A 26,986-nucleotide genomic window follows, 5' to 3' on the forward strand; every position below is an offset into this window, starting at 1 on the left:
CTCTACTTGCTGACTTGTTTCTTTATTATTATGAGGCTGACTTCATGCAGGAACTTCTTAGGAAGAAAGATAAGAAGTTAGCAATATCCTTTAACTCTACTTTCCGCTATATAGATGACGTTCTTTCACTAAACAATTCAAAATTTGGTGACTATGTGGAACGCATCTATCCCATCGAATTGGAGATAAAGGATACTACAGATACAGTTAAGTCAGCTTCATATCTTGACTTACATCTAGAAATTGACAATGAGGGTCGGTTGAAGACAAAACTTTACGACAAAAGAGATGATTTCAGCTTTCCAATTGTGAACTTTCCATTTCTAAGTAGCAACATTCCAGCAGCACCTGCATACGGGGTATATATCTCTCAATTGATACGATATTCCCGTGCTTGCATTTCCTATCATGATTTTCTTGATAGAGGGTTACTGCTCACAAGGAAGCTATTAAATCAAGAGTTCCAAATGGTGAAGTTGAAATCATCCCTTCGTAAATTTTACGGACGCCATTACGAGTTGGTTGACCGTTATGGAATAACCATTTCACAAATGATATCGGATATGTTCCTTACGTCGTAACTACAATCCCCTTCCCTTTCATGAATTTGACCTACCGAATTAGACTATTTACCGGATTTGTAATCACATAAGCAACACGACGGGTGCCGCATGTGGAGCAGGATCTGCTTACCCTTCCGGAGCACCTGAGATCACCCCTAGTTTTTGGTGGGGTTCGTGTTGTTTATTCTTTAGTTTTCTATATTGTGTCATGTGTACTATTGTTTTTCTGTTTGTCTTTTTTCATTTTTAGCCATGGCGTTGTCAGTTTGTTTTAGATTTATGAGTTTGACTGTCCCTTTGGTATCTTTCGTCCCTCTTTTAAGACAAAATATTAAAATCATAGAAACCTTATTTATACTGCTAGATTAGAATAATCAGAGTTATCTATCCTTAAATCTGGTTAATCAAATATATATATTACTGTCACTAGAAATTGAAGTATAAATAATACTTTTACCATTTTTATGTAGATTGTATATAGTTTAAAGTTAATACAAGTAAATATCTAATTAACCAGATTTTAGGATTTAAGGAAGCCAACAGCTGAGTGGCAAGAGAAGGCTAAGTATATAACATCTTTAGCTAGAACACCATTATTCTCAGGATTACAGCGAGAAGCAGCCTTAGCCATTCTAGATATAGTGAACCACAATTAGTGTGAGGAATGACGGGACGTCATTTTATAGCTGGGGGGAATGTGTGGTAGAGCTATATTTTTATGTTTTATGTTAATTCAGATTTTATGTTATTAGAATATATCCAGTATCCAGTATATTCTAATAACATAAAATCTTAATTAAAATACAACATAAAAATATAGCTTTACCACACATTCCCCCCCCCCCCCCCCCAGCCATATAGATAAATCTCATAAGCAACTAGAGGCTCTTAAGAGTCTGTGTCGCTCACCTTGGTCTATGTGCATATTACACAAAGAACACATCTAACATTGCCTCTTGTTGTAAGATAAAATTTTGTTTAACAAAGACTATTTTTGATTTAGCGGCCTCTGGCGCGCTTCCTCCGTGCCAGACTTGACATGTCTGACACGTTAGAGCTACCGCTGTGCGAGCTTTTCTTACCCTTTGAACCTGAGGTCCTTGTTTTAGTTGATTTGACCTTAGTGAGGGCAAGGCGATGCTCGTGAAGAGATTCCATGGTCAGTTCCACTTTGGACAGACGAAGATCCAATGTGAGGTTACATGCATCTATGTCTTTTGAAACGATGGAAACACGAAAGGAATACGATGTTCAAAGATGAATTCCGGTGAAATTACGAAAGTGAGGATGGTGATACGAACTCAATACGAACCTTCAACATCGGACGCACCTTCGGCGATTTTTAACATGTTAAAAAATTTAGAACCCTTCCCGAAGTTGTCCCCGAAGGCTAGAAAAAGTGGCCGATGGTTAAAGATGTCACTACGAATAGCCCGATCTGGATACGATCAGTCCCATTTTGAAAATTTCAATAATCGTGTTGCCTTCTGGGTTAAAATCGGGACAGTGTGACGCGGGCATACGATATACATATATGTAAATAATGTACATATTATATGGTGGAAGGATGATTCAAAATTCAAAATTCAAAATTCATAACTCAAATTCATGGATAAATTGGGTGATGGGATCCAGAGTCACATCACCATTTCAAATTCTGAGTACCACCACACGAAGCATCTGTTCAACACACATAACTATTGTGGTTCTCCTTTGAAGGGGGTATTTTTTTTTATTTTATTTTTTGTGAATTTTAGTTCAAATTTGAAAATGTGACTTCATCATTACTCTATATACAAGAGGGACTTCCAGTCCATTTTTACCCTTTTTACGTAATGTTATTATATGTTTCTTTATATCATATTATTTGTCATAAAATTGTCTTTCAGAATCACGTTCTCGATTTTTACCTGGCTTTTTATATTTTTGTGAATTTTAGTTCAAAGTGGAAAAATTCACTTTATCATTTATATACAAGGGTCAACCTGGAAGTTTTATCCTTTTTTAGTAATGTATTTATATTTTTCTTTATATCATATTATTTGTCATTAAATTGGTGTTCGGAATCAACCGGGTTATATGCTTTTTCGAGAATTAAAGTTTAAATGTTAAAAAAATGTGTTGTCAGAGTCACGCTAAGAAGATCTAAGAAAGACTTCCGGTAAATTTTTCGGTATAAAAGCAAATTTAAATATATATTTTTTAATTTATTCTTATAGACTATTATATAAGCTTTCAAAATCAGTTTTATTTATTAATTTAGCCTAAGCGGTTCTAGATATATTAGTTATAATATACCCATTCCACGTTTTCCACTTCCGGGTTTTAGACCCTCCCGATAGTGGGACGAGTTGTCTCCCATCAATACCAGAAATGAAAGTAGAATATTCCAATCCCAAATAACGAGCCTCAAATAACAGTGATCAGACGTTTGTGCTGGATTTTGCAGTATGTGGAAAGTAATCCGTTTCGTTGTGCAGGTCTTATGTTTAGCGCTTTCAGCAAAAGGTACGAGACATAAAAACTTTATACAAATACATCTATGGTATCATTTTAGCGCTCGATAAAATTAATAATACAATGAGTCATGAATCACAAGTTTTAGCTTTCTAAAAAGCTGTGAACTGCTTCGGTCTACCTACAAATAGAAGTTTTTAACGGCCTTTACCCTAATTTAAGGTATACATATGTGTGCATGTGCTTGTTTATAAGTATTGATCAGTATTGGGAATGTGGTATTTTTAGATATATCAGGGATCTCCATGTCCTGTTTAACGATGGCGCCCCGCCATCGTTCAAATGTCTTGCTCCATTGTCAAATGACTTGCGCCATCGTCAAATGACTTGTGCCATCGTTCAATTGTCTTCCGCCATCGTTCAAAACTGTGGTTATTTTTGTAGCAATTATAATGCATGTAATTGCATAACCCTCAGGCTTTTTTATAGTATAATCCAATACAGTTCTAACGCCTGAGGAATATCTGGATTAAGATCGCTAATCACTTGTTCCTGAGCTTGTACAGGTAGATCAACAAACCAGACAGGAGAATATTATCCGAAGATAGACGATTCATTTGTCTAATTATTCAACTAAGTTCCTGCAAATGCTTATGATAATTCAGATTAAATAAATAAATTAATAATCCAGTTACAAAGTTTTAACAAGTCGAACACGTGCGTTTATTTTGACTTACGCAATCAGCATCCCCCTTTTTAAGAAGTACAAAATAACACGTAAAATAGTAATTTTTATTTCATCCCAAATAACTCGAGTACTGCTGTAGTCTAACAATATTATAGAATTACTTTAAAAGTTAAAAGTATAAACTTTTAATATTTGCTGTAAAGAAATATCGTATCGTAATTCCGAATTCATTTCGTAGTTTACAATGAAATTGTTACATCCGCGTTTCCGGTTTCTATTCAGACTCGAAAGATGCATGTTGCATAGCATAGATTTGCTAAATAAAGTAATTAAAAACCTTTTCATTTGACAGCGTTTACTTTACAAATCTTTTTTAACCTTTTACATAACCCGTACGATTGGTTTTGTCGTTGCTGCAAATCAGCCATACCGGTAATGGTTTCATTACTTCTGAATTTGACAGTGTCCGTGAAAAATAAGCTCCACATGATTTTTAACCCCCCATAACAATTACCAAAAATAGCAAGAAAACTACATGTTGACCTTCGTGATAGCTATTGGTCATTCTCGACTAAGGGAAAGGGAGGGGGCATGAGGGCTTGTCCTTTGAAGAGTTACACACGGCAGTTATTGAAAATATATATATACTTCTACATAGTATTTATAATGAAAATTTAAATACATATAATTTAAATAAGCAATGAATTTGCAAGTTCACCTAGTATCCTTATGTGGAGGAATGAAATACTTTCGATTGCGCTACACTGTACAGCGTAGATGCGGTTTATGATGGTGAAAATTCCTCCATGGTTCAATTTTCATCCATGGAGATCCCTGATATATATATGGATTGATGAAAAAATAATGAATGCGTCTTGCACCCATGCTTTTAAAAAATCTAAATTTCTTGTAGAAATTAAAACAATTATAAATAGACATGACTCTTTAGGTCTGCCTTTCTGGAGGTGTGTCTAGATTGTCAGAAGTTATGAACTTCAGATAATGATTTTTTGTAAACATTGTATACAGGGTTCTCGTTAAGACGTGTATAGGGGTGGTAAGTAATGACTTTACAGGGTTATGGCTCAAAACGTTTTGGAATTAGGGTTAAAAAGGGGAATTAGGGGCAAAAAAAGGAGATAAACTAGGTTTTCCAGACAATTACTTTAGATATATAGTGAATGGATCTTTACCAGAAGGTTCAATACCACTAAAGAAAGTTTGGGATTGATTTTGGGGGTTATGGTCCCAATAGTTTAGGAATTAGGGGTCAAAAAGGGGCCTAAAATAAGCGTGTTTGTAGTTTTTAAACAATAACTTCTGTTTAAGTGTATGAATCTCTCTGAAATTATACCACAAGTTTCCATACCATTAAGGGATGGTTAGTAATGACCAGGGATGGGCACGATTACTGACAAATGTAATCGATTAATAATCGATTACATGAAGGATTTTTGTGCAATCAATCGATTATTTTAGTATGTAATCGATTACAATCGATTACTTTATCAAAAGTAATAACATTACTTTTCGATTACTGTCAATTACATGCTTCAACATTTTAACAAAAAAATAACATGAGTAAAACACAATTATATTGCTCAACATTTGTACAGTGGAAATTTAGAACTTTACCAAATGCATCATTTAAGCATTGTTTCTAAATCTTAAGTTGATAGCTGTTTTTAGATCAAATCTCTTAATGAAAATTAGAAATATTAAAAAAAAAAATTGAAATTTTGACTTTTAAAAGAAATGAAAGATGTCATCGCATTGCAACAATAACTTATACTATTTTGTATATCATAACATTTGAGAAATCAACTGTTTATCTATTCTAAGCTTTAATTTCAACTATGATTGAAAATGACGTTTTCTGGAAATTTAATACAAATATTAAAGCTAATTTCTTTTAAAAATGTAGAACAGAACTTAACGAAAGATAGACACATTTCTTATTTAAGATCTATTGTAATATTTCAAATCTATTTTCTTTATTATATTAAAGCTCTTGAATTATTGATAAACACATTCATGTACATCCATTTGGTTTAAAAACTAGATATAAAGTAAATATAGGTAGGGGATCTGTTTACTCATAATGCAGCTTGAGACAATAGATAGAAATAAGGCAGTTGCTTAACTCTCAAGTATTGTTGATGCATAATATTTTATCTGTACTACAAAGTGATAACACATACATGTTCTCCTCTGAAATAGGTTATTTTTCATCAAACTATTTTACTATAGTAATCGAAATGTAATCGAAAAGTAATGGATGATTACATCCAAATTTTTGCTGTAATCGATTAAATTACGATTACAAGTAATCGAAAATGTCTTCGATTACAGATTACTGTCGATTACTTGAAAAAATGTAATCAATTACAATCGATTACGATTACAGATTACGATTACCCCATCCCTGGTAATGACTTTGGGGGTTATGGCTCAAAATATTTTGGAATTAGGGGCAAAAAAAGGGTGGAAACATGTTTTCGCCTGTCCAAAGTCAGGAGCCTCTTGTCTTTGTTAGTCTTGTATTATTTTAATTTTAGTTTCTTGTGTACAATTTGGAAATTAGTATGGGGTTCATTATCACTGAACTAGTATATTTTTGTTTAGGGGCCAGCTGAAGGACGCCTCCAGGTGCGGGAATTTCTCGTTACATTGAAGACCTGTTGGTGACTTTCTGCTGTTGTTTTTTCTATGGTCGGGTTGTTGTCTCTTTGATACATTCCCCATTTCCATTCTCAATTTTATTTTCTGGTCAATGGACAATTGAGACAATTTCAAGCAGTGTAAGGGAGGTAATTTAAAAAAAGTAAACATACAATGTTTGGTATGTTTTCGGGTTAACCTCCCATACACTACTGGTAGATAATGTATGAAGAAATGTCAGGTTTTGGACTTTTGCAAAAAAAGGGGGATGGTAGAAGTTTACAATTTTTTTTTCAAATTTCTCAATTTCCAAATTTTTGGAAAGTTTGAAGAAGAAATCTGTAATTGCACAATATTGCATAATAGATTTGTTTAATCTTGACATTTGTTTTGTGTCATGTGTGTCAATAACTCATATTATGTCAAGAATTTGATCACAATCCAAATTCAGGGCTGTATCAAGCTTGAATGTTGTGTCCATACATGTATTGTCCCAACTGTTCAGAATTCCACATCTGCGGTCGTATAAAGCTGCTCCCTGATCAGGAGCACCTGGTTATGTACATATTCTGAGTCATGGCCGTGTTGCTAGGTATTGGTCATATCGTGGCCTAGGAATAAGCAAAGATATCTATCACATGGCAATTCAATGGAGATCAAATAATGCAGTTGAAATAATTATTCAATTATTTAGTTCAAGATATGATGCCTCAGAAACTAATATTAAGGGAACAACCATTTGACCATGTTGACTTCAAAAGAGGAAGGGGGTATGTTTAAAAATTTTCTACAAAATTATTATGATCCCCAATTTGATCATGTTGATTGAGAAAAATTCTGTATCCAGATTTTCCCCTTACCTTTATTGTTAAATCTTAAAAAATATAATTTCATTTAACATGTTTAATGGAAAAACTTAATAAAATTGACCGTGCTTTGCATGAAAAAAATTAGTTGTAGAAAAAAAAAGTACCCCCCTTCCCTCACACACACACATTGTAGTTAAATGGTTGCCTATACTTTACATGTCCTGGTGAAAAGGGGAAAAAAGCAGTTGGCAGTTGATAAAGTAAAGAAATGTCAAAACACAAGTGGTAAATCAAGTTTTTTACCATCTTGTTTTGATTAATATTGTCAGAACCTATGATTTTATGCTTACAAAATTATAATCGCTTACTTTTCAAGCCTCACCTCAAAAATTTGTAAAGTTATTTAATTTTCATTAAAATTTTTAAATCATTCACTCGCCCCAATTAATTTTTTTTGGAAATCAGTAGAACAAGAATTTAAATTGGTGTGGCCTTGGTATCATGTCGTCATCATTGTCATCCGAAGACATTTGGTTTCCGGACAATGACTTAAGTATAATACAATGTAATAAGTATAAGTAAATAGAAATCTATGAAAGGAGTAGGTTCAGTAAGACCCCTTTTTGGCCCCATATTATAGCAGTTTTACAAATTGTGAAAATAAGTCTATTATTTGAACTTGGAATTATTTTAAATTATGGAATTTGCCTAATTTTAATTTCTTGTGCTTGAAATTTTTAATAAATTTCATGTTTATTTGGTATCATAATGTTTTGAGTGGTTCATAACTCTTTCCGTACAATGTATTTTGTATAGATAGTGTTGTGTGCGGCACAGTACATTCTATTGAAAATGTGCTATTTGCTTTGTAATGGAAAGTGTTGTGTGCAGCACAGAACATTGTAGTACAGAATAAACATGTAATTTAATAAAATTTTCAACCACAAAAAATTATGCAAATTCCATAATTAAAGATAAATCCAAGTCAAGTTCAAATAATAGCCTGTTAAACAGTGGCGGATCCAGAAATTTTCATAAGTGGGGTTCCACTGACTGACCTAAGAGGGACCCGCTCCAGTCACACTTAAGTGATTCCCTATAAGCAACCAACATTTTTCCCAAAAAGGGGGGGCCCTTACCTACTCCTTTAATCACAAGGTTTATAACCACAAAAGGAAGGTTGGGATTGATTTAAGGGGTTAATATATGGTCCTAACAGTTAAAGAATTAGGGGTAAAAAAAGGGGGAATGCAAAGATTTCCTGGTTAATGGACAATTACTTAAGACAGTTTAAAAGCAGTGTAAGAGTGGTAATCCAAACACAACATTTTAAAGGCCCAAATAAGCATTTTTCTAGTTTCCAGACAATCAGTCAGGAGTACTATTTGTACAAGTAATTTTAACTTTTCTTGCATTTTTTTTTACATTTGAAAAAAAACAAACTGTAGCAATAAAGTTACAACACTACAAAATACTGCAGTTCCTGAAAACAGAAAAAATCAACATAAGAAAGAAGACACAGATTTCGCAAATCTATGCTACAGTGAAGACAACATGTTTTCAGTTCGTTCTAAAGGCCTGTTAAAAGAGAAATATGGTTTAAACAAACCTCTGAGATAGTTTTACTGCTATTCATACGCATATATTATTTTCGATTCAATCGTACTAGTTTAAACCAATCTTTGCGTTCCCATTTAAAGTAAGATCTATATAGGAAGATGTGGTGTGAGTGCCAATGAGACAACTCTCCATCCAAATAACAATTTAAAAAGTAAACCATTATAGGTTAAAGTACGGCCTTCAACACTGAGCCTTGGCTCACACCGAACAACAAGCTATAAAGGGCCCCAAAATTACTAGTGTAAAACCATACAAACGGGCTAATCTATATAAACAAAACGAGAAACGAGAAACACGTATATATTACATAAACAAACGACAACTACTGTACATCAGATTCCTGACTTAGGACAGGTGCAAACATTTGCAGCGGGATTAAACGTTTTAATGGATCAAAACCTTCTCCCTTTTTCTGAAACAATAGCATAACATCACAACATAGAAAAACATACGATAAAATATCAATTGGCAGACTTAACTCAATCAAATGATCGGTTTACTTTAGGTCAATTCAAACTAAACTATACCTCTTTTGGTATTAAAGTTTAGATCAATTAAAGATCAGTTCACATGTACAGCGTTCACATTGGCCCTTAAATCAATCTACAGTGAATCAGTCTAGTTTAAATCAATGAAAATGTGCTAGTGTGAAAGGGGTCTTATCAATCCCACAAAAATTCTTAAGTTTTGAGATATAAAATCATGCCTTAAATAATTTTTCTCAGGTTAGCTCATAATTTTTTTATTAGAGTTCAATGTTTCATCTCCTTAATTCAACAAAGAAACTGATTGTGCAAAGATCTTAAGTATTTGGGCAAGGCTATCAAAAATTGCTACTTGGGGGCTTGTAAATGAGCACTGTTCTGAAGATAACAGACAAATGGGATTTTCATTGTCCATGAAATTACACTTAAATGATTAGTAAAGACATCTGCAATGGACAGACAATTAGAATTCTATTATTTTACCTATACAAGTAAATTAAATTCACTTGTATAAGTATTCTACAAATTAACTTATATGGTCCAAGGACACAGTTATCGTCCTTTGGTTTTCGTTGTCTACGAATATAGTCCCTAGTGTAAACAGTGTATAACTTGCATGTTTTATTTAATACACTTTCCCAATTTATTTCTTGATATTAAATGCATGAAATATTAAGAAGGGGGATGTAATTACATGTCAAAAAAATTTGGGTGCTGAAACTTTATGTTAAGTAGTGAATTGGTCCAGTTCTAAAAGGTCAAGTTTTATCACGTCTTAAGCTGTCAAACTGAATTTTACACCCCCTTAACACAGAATTGTCAATATTTTGAGTTAGAGCTGGTAGAAGTTTCTATAATTTTGATATTATTTGTCTCACTGGTAGCAAACTACACTGTAAAAATATTTCTGAGAAAGAGCAGGTGCGATTTTTTTAATTTGAATTTATTGTCTAAAAGAAATGCACTACGAAATAGGGCCATATACTCATGATACTTTTAAATATCTGTATACAATGGTATATATGTGTATATTTTTTTTTTTACTTCTTGGGGTAAATAAAAATTACATGTATAAGTATAAGTAGTACCACTGACTCTGACAATAACTTGTTGAATGGCTTATGGATCTCTCTGAAATTATACCACAAGTTTCCATAACACAAATGGATGGTTAGGATTGGCTTTGGGGGGTTATGGCTCAAACCTTTTAGGAAGTAGAAGCAAAAAAGGGGGAAAACAAGGGTTTCCTGAATCCTGGTTAATCAATGTTAATGGACAATTTAAAAGCAGTGTAAGAGAAGTAATCCAAACACAACCTTACACTGCTTTTAAATTACATTAATACATGGCACTCACACCACATCTTCCTATATCTATGTACAACATGTACAATCAATCTACAATTACAATTCTTTTTACATGTTTAACTCATTCCTGACAATGTCTGCTATTTCTTTTAATTTCTTAAATTTATAAATGAAAACTGTGTTTCACAAACTTGTAGCATATGAACTCTGGTTATTCTGTTACACCACTGTGCGAGGTACGGAGGATAATTGTGTGTTCACAAATATGTTTTAACTTGCATAACACTTTTGTTTGTGCCAGTCCCAAGTCAGGAGCCAGTAACTCACATTATACTACAATGTATACACCTATTGCTGTAGCAATGTGTAGTACATTGTGTACAACTAGGCTACTATTCTGAATTATTTGAGGAATTTTCTGATATTAATAGATCACCTGGTCCTAAGGGTTTGTGTTATCTATGACAATTGTTGTGCTTCATCTGTAAACTTTTACAAAATCTTCTCTAAACTACAGGGCTATCTCAGGTATGTATATTTAAAATTTGTCTGGTGCATCACTCTGGCACTCAACAAGCCAAGGCTTAAAGAACATTGTTTGTAAAATACAAATATTTTTTTTATCATGTTTATTATCTTGTAAACTGTTATAGATAGAGACAGTTGCAGAAATGTTCAAAATGATGAGAACTACCGTCTGTCTATTTATCATTGTTTATACAACTCCTAAAAGATTTTTACCAAATTTACAAGTGTTTTAACATTTTATTCTAGATATCGTCTAAAGAATTATATTACAAATATAGATGTCAAACTTAAGATAACTGAAAACTGATTGTCAAGTCAAGATCCTCTTCATTGTTCTTAATACTAGTCATGCTGGTAGGTCAAACAAAGTAGTTATGTCAGCAAACTACATGTAATTATACTATAAGTAATGGTAAATAGCACATGTAGCAAAAAATATCACTAGAAATATAAATTCTATTTTAAGTCAACATGGCAGAAATTGTCAGTCAAATCCTTATACTATAGGGTAAAAGTGACCAGAAAAACAAGAATTCAGAATTAGTTAAATAGCCATGACAGCTGAATTGTGAGTCCAATCCTGATACATTGTATAAATTACTGTCCTTTTAACCTGGTAACTATGGTAACAGTATATCTATACACTGTAAATTTAGCTTTTATTGCAAGCATTTATTATTGAGATCTTGTCATTTTAGACTAAAATGCAATTTAATTTTTTGCAATATTGAGAAAAAAATGTTTGATTCATATATATTGTACATGTATATATATATATATATATACAAAAATTCAAATTGCGACTTTAAAATTTTGCTATTATGACCCTTACATATTTATCGCAATAATTAAAACATTGCAATAATTTCTGAATTTACAGTAATTATATTGTGTAAGTTTTGATGAACATTTAAGATTACACATACAAGGAACATGAGGAAACATATTTTATTTTTAAAAATAATAAAAAGATATGATCAACATGATCAAGTATATTTGAAAGAGGAAGTGTATTGAAGGAAGGCATATATATAAATACAGCTTAAAAGCTTAATGTAGCTTGATGATTATTTATGAATATAAAAGAGTAGTATGGGTGCAGCTTATTGTAACATTCACTTTATTTTAATGTTCAAAGTAAGGTTCTTAGATTGATATAAATATATACCAAGTACATGTAGCACTGGTAAAGACCTGGCTAAAGGTAACCTTTGTCAGTAAGCATCATAAGCAAGGAGATATATATACTCTACATGCTGTACATGTACATGTACATTGACACTGACAAAGGCTATTTGTACATGTTTAGCCAAAATAATTGTGAACTGAGATCACCCCTAGTTTTTGGTGTGGTTCATGTTGTTTATTCTTTAGTTTCTATGTTGTGTCATGTGTACTATTGTTTGTCTGTTCTTTTTCATTTTTAGCCATGGCATTGTCAGTTTATTTTAGGTTTATGAGTTTGACTGTCCCTTTGGTATCTTTCTTCCCTCTCTTGAACACGATTCTAAAACATCATCTTCTATAATATACATGTACATAATATTACTTATATTAGTACTGTTGTACAAAACTTTTAGACTTTTATAATTTTTCCCTTATCTTTGCGGTACATATTACATTTGCTGGTCAGTCCCTTTTTTTGACCTCTAGCTATATAATAAAATGGAAATGGGGAATGTGTCAAAGAACAGACTACAGCTGAAGTTCACCGATGGGTCTTCAATGCAGCGAAAAACTCCTGCACTTAGAGGTGTGCTTCAGCTAGTCCAAAACAAAAATTAATACAAGTTCAGTGATAATGAATGTCATATGAAACTCTGAAATGTACACAAGAAATTAAAATTGAAAATCATACAAGACTGACAATGATCAGAGGCTCCTGACTAATAGGAAAGGTGCAAAAATGTGTTGGAATTAAACATTTTCTTGATATCTCAATCCTTCCCCTATGCCTCTAGCCAATGTAGAAAAAACAAACACGCAACAATACATGTATGCTGTTCAAAAGCATCCGAGACTGATGTCAGAATTATTAGGTAAGAAAAGAAACTAAACAAAATGACAATGATACATTAATTAAGAAAGGACAACTAGCTTGACTAGCATGACTAGCAGTTACTGACATGTCAGCTCCATAACCTGATAACTCAATTAAACTGCTTAAAAGATTATGTCTTCATCATGTAAATATTTTAGTACAATTCCTCCTGTTAGGGGTTTAGTATTATACCATCATAAAATACATGAGAACATCATAATCTGTATCATGCCATAACATGTATTATGTAAATCTGTAAAAGACATTAAACACAATTTTTAGAGATCATCATGATCATAGCATTTGACATGTTTAAAGGAAATGAACCCTGAAATAGGTGAAGTGAACTTCACTTGAAATATAAAGATATAAGTTAACGAGGAAGGAAGTTCATGTTATAAACACCCTAATTTGTTCTGTTTATGTAACATGCTTTTACTAAACGACATTTAATATATATATCTTTGATGAAATCAGTCTTCTTATCAATAAATAAATCAAAAGATAGAAAATTAAAGATAAATAAACTGCATTTATAAAGTAACTAAATAGATTTGAATTATTGATAAGTTTTGATATTGTAATATTGATAGTGTAATAAGGAGCCTTTTGGATTTACAAAGAGCCTCTTGGAGATTGGGTTAACAAGCTCATCTACATTGATCAGTTACCTATCAACTTTGAGGTTGTGAGTTGAAAACAATGCTTTTTCATCACCCAACATCCTTGATAAGGCTAGTCTTCTATATGAAACTAAAATAAAGTCAGCATTTATTTAGACACACATGTGGACAGTAATATCCCCATTAGAAACTTGGGAGGGATCTATCACGTCTATATCCCTATAGCTGCATTAAGAGCAATTACTGTAATGATATTTTTTTTAATGGTGGCCGGGTAAGTTAAACCTGGAGCAGATTCCCTGTGATAAAGGAATATTCTCCATGGGCAACACATCTACCCACCATTAAGCATAAAAGATTTATTTAAAGTCGGTTATACATATAACAATACAACATAAGCTCTGTAGAGCTTTTATCCGACACCATTACAAACTTGTCATTAATTGCTCCTCAGTATAAGAATCCCTTTGTAGATGGATTTCAGATCTGGATACCTGACATAATCATTTACAATGGATAATGCTGTAATTATTGCAAATCAAATGAAACTTTTCCACATCGTCATCTCCTAAATGGTCAATCTAGTTAAACTGTTGGCAGTTCTATTGTTCCGTTGAATAGATACAATAGCTTTTCATAATTGTTCTCTGTATGTTTAATCACTGGGATTGTGTATGAAAGAAACTCATTATTGCTCATTGATTAATTTACCCAAGTGAAAACTTCTAAAATTCTAAAAAATGATTTAACTCACAAAACTGCATATATCATGTATTTATATCAGTATAAAATGATGTAGTTGAAACAACATGAACAACATGGTTCTGAAGATTTTTTTCTTATTCTGCTTCTTATTCATATTATAAATATGTTTATTACAATGTTTTAAAAATTATCACCAAACCATGTTTATATATTTCTGATAATCTAAATCTAAATCATCTTGACCTTTTAGATCACCTTGTGTCTGTCATGTCTATTGTTGTTAAACATGTTAAATTTGACAAAAACCTAAATTTAGCTCATCTGAAACTTAACTTGGCCAAATTTAACCAAACTTTTTCATTATTGGGTTATCAATTTTACATGGTTTAAAAAATGTCCAATGACCCTGCCTTCCAACCAACATGGGTGACATCACTAGAACAAAGGGGTAAAATGCAGTTTATGGCTTATAATGAGTAAAGCTAATACTACATGGTCAACTATATAACACCTGGAAATTACAAATATTTAACAAAAAAACAGCCTAATTTTTGTTCAAAATAAAGAACGAAAAAACAAATATATGTTTCACAGCAACAAATGTCAACTACTGAATTACAGATGACTTGGGGCAGGCAAATACAGAATATGGCAGGGTTAAACATGCGCCCAACCCTCCAGCCCTAACCTGGTACAGTGGTGTAACAGTACAAGGTAATCATGGTAATAACAAACTATCAAAATCATGCATATGCATGATGATAAGTTGCTTGAATTTGTTGAATTGTTTCAATGAAATCAAAATTATACATAAACACTCATAAATGCATCTGTTTATTATTATTCTTGTCTTTACTTAACAGGTGCATCTTATCATAACCAAGAACCAGTGAGTCTTTGTGCAGGTAAAGAGGTTACAACCAAATTTGTATATGGTGATCCTGCAGTGAAATTTATCAACTTGACAGTAATAAATTGGACAGTTAGAAAGACCAAACAAGATACGGCAGAAATATTCTGCTACTATAATAAAAATAATGGATTCAAGGTAGGTTTATATTGTTCTTATCTCCTGAGATATATATCTAAATATCTAAACAATTCGTAAATATGACTCTGCAACATGCAGACATCTTATACTTTTAGGTATTTCACATCCAATCTTTTATGGTAATATCCTTAACAAAGCAAAAAAAATGTCAGTATTCACCTCAAAATCTTACAAAACATTTAAACAGACTTGTTAAGAAGGGATATACAGTCAGGGGTACTACTTATACAAGTTATTTTTATTTACTTTGGAGAAGTGAAAAAAAATATACACATATATAAGTAAATAAATAATCTCCCCTTAATTTTCTCAAAAATTTACTTGTATAAGTAAATTTTTCTTACAATTCCACAAAAGTCCTCAAGTTTTGAGATGTAAATTCATGCCTTTAATGATTTTACCAGGTTTTTTCAAATTTTTATATTAGAGTTCAATGTTTTATCTCATTAATTCAACAAAGAAACTGATTGGCAAAGATCTTAAGTATTTGCACAAGGCCTTCAAAAATTACTCCTTGGGGGCTTGTAAATGAGCAGTGTTCTGATGATAACAGAAAAAGGGATTTTCATTGTCCATGATATTACACTTAAATGATTAGTAAAGACCTCCGCAAAGGGCACATAATTTAAAATTCCATTAGAGCAAAGAAATCATAAGAATTCAAAAAAAGAAGATAGGATGACTTTTTTACTTCTACAAGTAAAAAAATATGAAGGTCGAAGGGACATAACTCAGCCAATATTTTTTTTTACCTATGGAAGTAAAAAAGGCCGTACTTTAACTTATAATGCTTTACTTTTTATACGACCGCAAAATTTGAAAAAAAAAATCGTCGTATATTGCTATCACTTTGGCGTCGTCGTCTGCGTCGTCGTTGTCCGCATACTTTTAGTTTTCGCACTCTAACTTTAGTAAAAATTAATAGAAATCTACGAAATTTTAACACAAGGTTTATGACCACAAAAGGAAAGTTTGTAATGATTTTGGGAGTTTTGGTCCCAACATTTTACGAATTAGGGGCCAAAAAGGGCCCAAATAAGCGTTTTCTTGGTTTTCGCACTTTAACTTTAGTTTAAGTTAAAAGAAATCTATGAAATTTTGACACAAGGTTTATGACCACAAAAGGAAGGTTGATATTGATTTTGGGAATTAAGGTCCCAACAGTTTAGGAATAAGGGGCCCAAAGGGTCCAAAATTAAACTTTGTTTGATTTCATCAAAATTGAATAATTGGGGTCCTTTGATATGCCGAATCTAACTGTGTATGTAGATTCTTAACTTTTGGTCCTGTTTTCAAATTAGTCTACATTAAGGTCCAAAAGGGTCCAAAATTAAACTTAGTTTGATTTTGACGAAAAATGAATCGGTTGAGTTCTTTGATATGCTGAATCTAAAAATGTACTTAGATTCTTGATTATTGGCCCAGTTTTAAAGTTGGTCCAAATTGGGGTCCAAAATTAAACTTTGTTTGATTTCATAAAAATTTTAATAAATGGGGTTCTTTGATATGCCAAATCTAACTGTGTTTGTAGATTCTTCATTTTTGGTCCTGTTTTCAAATTGGTCTATATTAAAGTCCAAAGGGTCCAAAATTAAACTTAGTTTGATTTTAACAAAAATTGAAATCTTGGGGTTCTTTGATACGCTGAATCCAAACATGTACTCAGATTTTTGATTATGGGACCAGTTTTCAAGTTGATCCAAATCAGGATCTTAAATTATTATATTAAGTATTGTGCAATAGCAAGTCTTTTCAATTGCACAGTATTGCACAATGGCAAGAAATATCTAATTGCACAATATTGTGAAATAGCAAATTTTTTTTAATTAGAGTTATCTTTCTTTGTCCAGAATAGTAAGCAAGAAATATCTAATTGCACAATATTGTGCAATAGCAAGATTTTTTTTAATTGGAGTTATCTTTCTTTGTCCAGAATCAACTTAAATCTTTGTTATATACAATACACAATGTATATTCACTTTTTACTACCAACTGATAAATTAAAATAATCTTCACCATTCAGTGATAACAAGCAGTTTTTTTTACATCTTAATATTTTATGATGTATTTAAATGAGTAGTTATTGTTGCAAACTCCATTAGAAATTTTAATTGAGATTAGTTTTGGAATAAGGAAAAGGGGAATGTGATTAAAAAAATTGGGTTCAATTTTTCTCATTTGAAATTTCATAAATAAAAAGAAAATTTCTTCAAACATTTTTTTGAGAGGATTAATATTCAACAGCATAGTGAATTGCTCTAAGAGAAAACAAAAATTTTAAGTTCATTAGAACACATTCATTCTGTGTCAGAAACCTATGTTGTGTCAACTATTTAATCACAATCCAAATTTAGAGCTGAATCCAGCTTAAATGTTGTGTCCATACTTGGCCCAACCGTTCAGGGTTCAACCTCTGCAGTCGTATAAAGCTATGCCCTGCAGAGCATCTGTTTAAATTGTTATTTGGATGGAGAGTTGTCTCATTTGCACTCACACCACATCTTCCTATATCTAAGTAAATAAAATTCACTTGTATAAGTATCCTACAAATTTACTTATGCAAGTATATCATGTATATTAATATTACTTCTTCAAGAAATTAAAAATAACTTGTAAAAATAGTACCCCTGACTGAAATAGGTACAATACTGATGTCAGGTCATTAAAGATTGCACATTTTGGCTTTCATATTGATTCACTTATAAAAGGGTCTTTGCATCAGAACTAAACACATTTATTTAAAAAACAGTTGTTGGCATGACACTGGTTATGTTTTTCTCAAATATTTTATGATAGTATGATACTTAACCCCTAACAGGAGGGATTGTGCCTGATATTCATATGATGAAGACATAATCAGTTTAATTGAGGTCTCTGGAGCTGGCATGTCAGAAAACTGTTAGTAGTTTGATGTTATTTATGTATTATTGTCATTTTATTTATTTAAGGAATGACTGTAATATTTTTTCTGTCTATGAAGAAATAACATAAAAAATTTGGTGCACACTGAATAACGCGCGAAGTGGGTTATTTAACAGTGTGCACCAATTTTTTTATGTTATTTCAAATAGACAGAAAAAAATTACAGTCATTTCTTATAATTCAATTCTAAATTCCATTTTAAACTGTAGAAAACTATGGGAAAACGTTGATGACATCACAGTCACACGACTAAATTATGTCTATGGGCTCATAACAAAATAATGTCAGCCAATCAGAAGACGTGTTACATCCAAAATTTAATTATTTTCTTTTGTTACATCTTTTGACATCGGATTTGGACTTCTTTTGAACTGAATTTTAATGTGTGTATTGTTGTGTTTACTTTTCTGCATTGGCTAGAGGGTTGAGATCTCATAAACATGTTTAACCCTGCTGCAATTTTCACCTGTCTCATTCATCAGGAGCCTTTGACCTTGGTTAGTCTTGTATTATTTTTAATGCTAGTTTCTTGTGTACAATTTGGAGTTTAGGATGGCGTTCATTATCACTGAACTATTTTATATGTTGGTTTAGGGGCCAGCTAAAGGAAGCCTCTGGGTGCAGTAATTTCTTGCTGCATTGAAGACCTGTTGTTGCCCTTCTGCTGTTGTCTGCTCTATGGTTGGGTTGTTGTCTCTTTGACACATTCCCCATTTCTATTCTCAATTTTATGTACAAACCAAGTCACAAGTGTGATGGTTATCATTTTATTAACTACACTAGTAAGTGATCATTCTAGTTGCAGTAATTTAGTCAATTTCTGAGACAACTGTTTTTAAATATTTGTGACCTACTCCATTCTTGTGTCTAAAGGGGTGCAGACAATATTCCATTGCAGACTTGACAGCTGATTACACAAATGTTAAACTGCATGGTTATTCAGATTAAAACAGTGTCATATTTGTATAATTGCAACAATTTAATGTTTCTTATTTTAGATCCGTGCTCCTCAAGGAGACAGGTTCAAAGACAGACTAACATGGGTTAACAATACACTAAATCTGAAGTTTAGTAATCTAACAGCAGGTGATACAGGCTTTTATGATGTTTCCATAACTATTTTTGGAGCAGGGAAGGAAGAAACTAAAGATACAAATGCAACTTTCCAGCTGACTGTTAATGGTTTGTTCCTGATCATTATGGATATATTTGAAAATCTACATGCTATATATATCCTATCCTATCCTAGAACCCTTTTCTAATAAATGCACTATCAGGACATTATCTGACATGAGCTCTTGGTGCTATTATTTATATTAAAACTTTTACTCAAATGTTGAACAAAGAATTATCAATACTCAGATCAAATTATAGTATTCATACAAAAAGACACTCTTCCGACCGTTATATCCTCCTCCGACCGTTATATTCTCTGAAAGGAGGATATTGACTTCACAGAAAAACTGATAGATAGCAATATTGAATTTAAAAATAATCCAATTTTGTTTTCCTTTAAATATATAGCAAAGGCTAAAGAGCAATGGAAGATAAATATTATTTTTTGCATCAAATATCCTTACCATCTCTACAGAAAATATGTGAAGAGGAAATGACCATAGAAAATATTGAAAAAAAAGGAGATGTAGAAAGATTGCCAATGAGTCAATTAATATTATAACCCTAAAACAAAGAACCAGGATGTAAACAACAATTCCTTCAATAACAAACAAAACCCATAATACGCTATTAAAGGCTGTGAAACAATTAAAAAGAGACTTCATCCTTCATGCGGTTGTTTAATTTGGTATCCAAATCAGTACACTTACTCCACTCTGTCAGTTTGTATAAATATCAGCATGGCATTTTTAGCTCACCTGACCTGAAAGGTCAAGTGAGCTTTTCTCATCACTTGGCGTCCGTCGTCCGTCGTCTGTCGTCTGTCGTCCTTCGTCCGTAAACTTTTACAAAAATCTTCTCCTCTGAAACCACTGGGCCAAATTTAACCAAACTTGGCCATAATCATCCTTGGGGTATCTAGTTTAAAAAATGTGTCCGGTGACCTGGCCATCCAACCAAGATGGCTGCCATGGCTAAAAATAGAACTCAGGGGTAAAATGTATATTTTGGTTTATATCTTATAAACCAAAACATTTAGAGCAAATCTGACATGAAGTAAAATTGTTGATCAGGTCATGATCTATCTGCCTTTAAATTTTTAGATGAATCAGACAACCCGTTGTTATGGTGCTGCCCCTGAAATGGTTATTTTAAGGAAATTTTGCAGTTTTTGGTTATTATCTTGAATACTATTATAGATAGAGATAAACTGTAAACAGCAATTATGTTCAGCAAAGTATAACCTTCAAATAAGTCAACATGACCAAAATTGTCAGTCAACCCCTTAAGGAGTTATTGCCCTTTATATTCAATTTTTAACAAATTTTCGTCAGTTTTTGTAACGTGTACAAAAATCTTCTCCTCTGAAACTACACGGCCAAATTAAACCAAACTTGGCCATAATTATCATTGTGGTATATAGTTTAAAAAATGTGTCTGATGACACCGCCTACCAAACAAAATGGCCGACATGGCTAAAATTAGAACATAGTGGTAAAATGCAGGTTTTGATTTATATCTTGAAAACTAAGACATTTAGAGCTAATCTTTCAAGATTTAAATGTCCATCAGAATAAGGTTTATCCCCTCACAAATTTTCAGATGAATCTGACAACTCGTTGTTGGGTTGCTGCCCTAAAATTGGTAATTTTAAGGAAATTTTGCAGTTTTTTGGTTATTATCTTGAATACTATTATAGATAGAGATAAACTGTAAACAGCAACTTTGTTCAGAAAAGTAGGATCTACAAATAAGTCAACATGATAAAAATTGTAAGAGTACCCCTTAAGGAGTTATTGCCCATTATAGTCAATTTTGAACAACTTTTCGTCATTTTTGTAACTTGTACAACAATCTTTTTTTTCTAAAACTATGAGCCATATTAAACTAAACGTGGCCACAATCATTACTATGGTATCTATTTAAAAAAAGTGTCTAATGACCCCACCTACCAACCAAGATGACCGACATCAGTAAATACAGTAACAGGTGAGCGACACAGGCTCTTGAGAGCCTCTAGTTTTTTATTCCTAAGCCTATAGTCATGATAGTGAGTCTTGAGGGTAACAAATCATGCTATTACATATTTCAAATGTATTTCATAGTTTTATTTTGTGACTTTAACCTCAGATCCTCAAGTCATTAAGATCAGAATTATATTTAATGATGAACAAACCCATGGTAATCTATGTTAAAAGAGGCTTCTTGCATCCTGATGTTGGATGTTGTTACATTTAGTACCTCAGTACTCCAAATAAGAACACTTTATTACTACTAATTTCTGAGTTTTTAAGATTTCTTTTGTTTCAGTAACATTTTTGTCAGCATGACTTTTATTTCTGGGTCCATAGTGATTCTTAAAATTTCTTTAGATTAACTAATCTGACTCTTACATTTTTGATCATTTTTCCCTTAAATGGTCAAGTATAAGTATATTTATAGATCCATGCTTAATTGACGAAGAGAAAAATGAAAAAGGCTGCTCAATGTTGGTTTGTTCATCAATGGAGGACAACCAAGTGTATTCATGGACTGTAAGTTTTGTTACTAAACAGTACTATCTTTTCATATATATACGTGTATAGCATTTATATACAGAACAGCAGACGAATAAAGCTTACAATATTAATTATAAACTGATAAATGTCAGTGGTAAATTTTATGAATATTGAACCAGAAAGCATCTATTTTATTATCTTCAACTGTCATCTCAACTGGATGTCAAACATTATCGCTTTTTTACAAAATCTTACTTTGATTTTGCTGTCTGATAATTTTCTTCTCAGTGGAGTCGATTTCTATGAAAATTATTGCTAGAAACTAAGGGGACACATGGCATTGCTAATGAAATTGACATGTCATAGGCGTAATAGTGAAAAACAGATTATTATTGGTCATCTTAACTTGATTACTTTTCTCGCTTGCACCGTACTGGCTCAAGCAAGACAACCAATCTTGTTGCGATGATCAACAATAATCTATAAGTATCATAAGGGGACAGGATTAAGGTTGATAACACTTGGTATTATCTTGTCTAAATTGTTAAAATATCTAAAAATTATCTTCTGAATCATGTCAGCCAAATTGGTTGAATACTCTGTTGCATGTATAATTGATCTACATTAATTAAATAAAATAAACCTTGAAACTAATAAATATACATGATTCATGTAGTTATATATCAATTAAAAACACTAGAAAAATGGCTTAAAGCATAGATGCTTACTGTTTTAAAAATCAATCAATCAGTTACAGTATGAGAGAAATATGCTGAATGTGAGTGAAATGACAACAAAAATAACAAAAGTAAAAAAGTATAATTCTAAAGGTTACAACAAGTGTGTACCACATTTTTAGCTCACCTTACCCAAAGGGTCAGGCCAAGTGAGCTTCTCTCATAACTTGTTGTCCTCCTTTGTCCTCAACTTTTACAAAAATCTTCTCCTTTGAAACTTCTGTGCCAAATTTAACCAAACTTGGCCACAATCATCATTGAGGTATCTAGTTTAAAAAAATGTGTCCCGTGACCAACCACTATGGCTAAAAATAGAACGTAGGGGTTAAAATGTAGATTTTTGGCTTATATCTCTTAAACCAAAGCATTTAGAGCAAATCTGACAAATTCAAATTGTTTATTAGGTCAAGATCTATCTATCCTGAAATTTTCAAATGAATCAGAAAACTGGTTGTTGGTTTGCTGCCCCTGAATTGTTAATTTTAAGGAAATTTTGCAGTTTTGGGTTATTATCTTGAATATTATTATAGATAGAGATAAACTGTAAACTGTAATAATGTTCAACAAAGTAAGATCTACAAAAAAGGCAGCATGATCAAAATGGTCAGTTGACCCCTTAAGGAGTTATTGCCCTTTATAGTCAATTTTTATATTTTTTTCTTAAACTTAAATCTTTTACAAAAAAATCTTATCCTCTGAAACTTCTAGACAAATTTACCCAAACTTGTCCACAATCATCATTATGGTATCTAGTTTAAAAATGTGTCTAGTGACCCTGTCTGTGAACCCAGATGGCCTACATGCCCCTGAATTGCAGCTTTTAGTTTTGATCTTGAATATTATTAGAGACTCTAGTTTATGTTATTTCTTCATAGACAGAAAAAAATATTGCAGTCATTCCTTAAATAACAGCTATATCACCAGTGCATATATGGAATTTTAACAAGGTCCAGTGCCATATCTGCAATCATTTCAAAATCCCAACAAGTTTTTTAATGCATGGTGGCTCTCATAGTCCTGACAAAATCTTTAAAGGGGAAATATTAACCTTTATTATGTAACAGTGAATTCCAAGAATCCCCTTTATTGCACTAAATTTACATTATTTTTGAAATTATGCAAGATATGATCAAGCAGTACTGTAACATATTTTTAATTTTTATATCACACATATTTTAGGGTCAAGATGCTGAAGGAAAGACAGACAGAGAAGTTACAGTTTGTCCAAAGGAGGAAACAAACTATACATGTTGTGTTGATGCCATGAAGACCAAATGTTCATCATTCACAGCACAAGCAGCAGGTAACTCCTTTCTGTCACAATGTATCTTGATTTATTGCTATTAGACAAAGGATTAGATTTTATACATGTTGAAGGCATTGATTTTATTGGTATCATTTACACTCTGGGGTTAATTGTTTGATTTCAAATGTCACGGTCCACTGAACATTAACAATGATAGTGCCCGGTTCAGGTTCAAGTTTTTGGTCAAGGAAGTTTTTGATTAAGATGATGTCCAATCAACTTGAATCTTAGTACACATGTTCCCTTTTGTATGATCTTTCTAAATCTAATGCCAGAGTTTACGAAAACGATTTTTGACCTGTCGGTCATGGGACAGAGAAAGCCAGATTATTTGTCAGTCCTAAATATTCTGTCAGTATGATACTGAAATAAAAATAATAACAAATTTTAACCAACAATAACTTTATTCAGTGTTCTCCCCAGGATTTTTTTAAGGCGCAAAATTCAAGGGCGTGTAACTCTTTTTTTTAGGATGAACTTGTGTGATCTGAAGCAATCAGTTATAAATCATGACATGCTATATGAATAATAATGTTTTGTGTTATGTGTTTAATAATGCAGAGTATAAAGTACAAGAATGTATATGAAATAAAATGATTTTAAACACAAAAGTTTTTCATATTCAGTCAATTATAAAAGAAGTCAAAATATAAATATTCATCTCTTTACTCTCTGCTCCTTTTAGGGATTATATTGTTTCAAGATAGTGTTATTTTGTTGGACAGTCTGTTCCTCAATTTTGTCTTTATCCTCTTTTAATAGGGTTGAAAACCCCCTCTTACAACTAATGTACAATAACTTTTGCCTATACCCCCTTTAACATTTATAAGCTATGAAAAACTCAGGCAGCCATGTCATTGAAACCAGAGAGAGGTGCTTGCTGTTATCACTTGCTAAATCTTTAGCTCTGTTGGTAGGAGAAGCAATGACATCTGCTTATACTGTCAGTGTAGAGGAAGTTATATTCCCCCTTTTATTAGAAGTCATTTGGTTGAAAAAAAATCTACTTCCATCATCTGCCTTTAGCTTAGCAGAGAACATGTTCATTCAGAATTAATAAAATCAATTTCGGTTAAGATACTTGGTATACAACAGTCAACTTTTTAAAACAAAAATGTTTTAATGAACAGCTGACTAGTTTCCGTAGTTTGACATTACTCCCTTCCGTGTGTATTATTCTTAAAACCTATCATTGGCAGGTAGATATAAACGAAACTTTACAAATTCGTTAAAGCTATAAGCATTGAAATTATTTACTAGTGACATTATACAGAAGCTGCAGCGAATCCGTAACCGGTCGTGTTGATTGTCACATATTTCCCGACGCACTGATTTACGATTGATGTTCAATGATCATTTTCTTTCTAAAAACACGAGTTTGAGACGAATTTACGTTGCAAGCAACTTTTAATCACTTTCTATTTAAATAAATAACTCCTAGTTATCTTTAATCAAAGTTTATTTAATTTTGTTCATCTACAAATACTCTCATTCATAATTTTCATCGTAAATATCTTTAACCATGTGTATTCAAATTAATCACGTGTAATCAGCGCGTTCATTGGTCGTGTTAAAATAGATTCTTCTTCTCGACCAATGAAAAAATCCGTTATGTAAATGGTCAAGTGATCACACACACACGATCCGAAAATACAATGTATTTGCGATCTATTTCTTTAATTTCTGCACTGCAGTTTTTATTTGTTTTAATACTATTCTACACATATCTATCGTTTTAATAATCATTTACGCTATTACATGATAATTACATAATCCGATAAGGCTGAGATAAGCGTGGCTCAGGTAAAACTTGTTCAGACTTCAGTATCAGTTATTGCGCAACACTGACTGACCTCTCAGCGGTGATCAGCAACTTGTCAATTTTAACCAATATTTATAATGAAAATATGAAAATTAACACGCTGCGGGATCAAGAATTAAGGGACAACGGCCAATTAAGACGCTGCGGGATCTACGAAAATATTATGAAGGCGCTGCGGCACCGCAGCGTCATATCGGCCTGGGGAGAACACTGTTATTAATATTACCGTTTTATTTTTCACAGCCATGGACAAATCAACAATAAAGGACCAGTTCTGTTCTTTTGATTGTTCTTATTAAAAGTCATATTTGCTATTCATTTCATCATCTGAATCACTTTCTCAGAATTTGTTATCTCCATTGAATGGTTCAATTGTCGATTGTTTGCCTGGGATGGCTACATGAACAAATTTAGCAAGCCACTTATAGATAGCCACTTTTGTTTCAGTTTGTTTATATTAGAAAACCAGTACCGGAAATAAGCAGCAGGTTCATCTGATGACCAATGTTAACATGTACTGTAATTAGTTGCAGTTCAACTAATTACCAATAAAAAAAACCCACTGCAACAGCCCTTTTTTGTCGATAGCAAGTACATATAAATAATCAGTTTTCTGAAAAAAAGTTTATAAATTTTGGTGTTCCACAGGGCTCAATACTTGGTCCAATTTTGTTTGTTTTGTTTATAAATGACCTTCCATTACACATCAAAAACTGCCATACAGACCTGTATGCTGATGACACAACTATGCATACATCAGGAAAGACTATTGCTGATATGCAATTAAAAGTACAGGATGATCTCCAATGTGTTGAAAAATGGTGTCATGAAAATAGCATGTTCATAAATTCGGAAAAGACGAAATGTATGGTTATAGGTACAAGACAAAGGCTGCGTTTAAATCAAGCAGAACCAGTACTAACTATTGAAAATAATATTCTTAAAAAATCGTCAATTGAAAAACTTTTAGGTGTTAGAATTGACTCTAATCTGTCCTGGACAGGCCATATTAATTACTTATGTTCATCAATTTCATCTAGACTTTTT

At 32.3% G+C, this 26,986-nt stretch overlaps 1 protein-coding gene across 2 annotated transcripts in view; it reads left to right on the plus strand.

The window, feature by feature from the left end:
• The first annotated feature begins 2,898 nt into the window (after positions 1 to 2,898).
• LOC134681093 (uncharacterized) overlaps positions 2,899 to 26,986 on the plus strand; it is a 280,458-nt gene continuing 256,370 nt past the window's right edge. For both annotated transcript variants that reach the window (XM_063540513.1, XM_063540516.1), the window contains exons 1-5: positions 2,899 to 3,071; positions 15,351 to 15,535; positions 19,459 to 19,642; positions 22,019 to 22,110; positions 23,991 to 24,114. In XM_063540513.1, the coding sequence (XP_063396583.1) occupies positions 3,014 to 3,071; positions 15,351 to 15,535; positions 19,459 to 19,642; positions 22,019 to 22,110; positions 23,991 to 24,114 (643 nt within the window). In that variant the 5' untranslated portion in view covers positions 2,899 to 3,013. The remainder of the gene's footprint in view (positions 3,072 to 15,350; positions 15,536 to 19,458; positions 19,643 to 22,018; positions 22,111 to 23,990; positions 24,115 to 26,986) is intronic.

Source organism: Mytilus trossulus, chromosome 8 (genome assembly GCF_036588685.1).
Source record: "Mytilus trossulus isolate FHL-02 chromosome 8, PNRI_Mtr1.1.1.hap1, whole genome shotgun sequence".
Taxonomy (NCBI): domain Eukaryota; kingdom Metazoa; phylum Mollusca; class Bivalvia; order Mytilida; family Mytilidae; genus Mytilus; species Mytilus trossulus.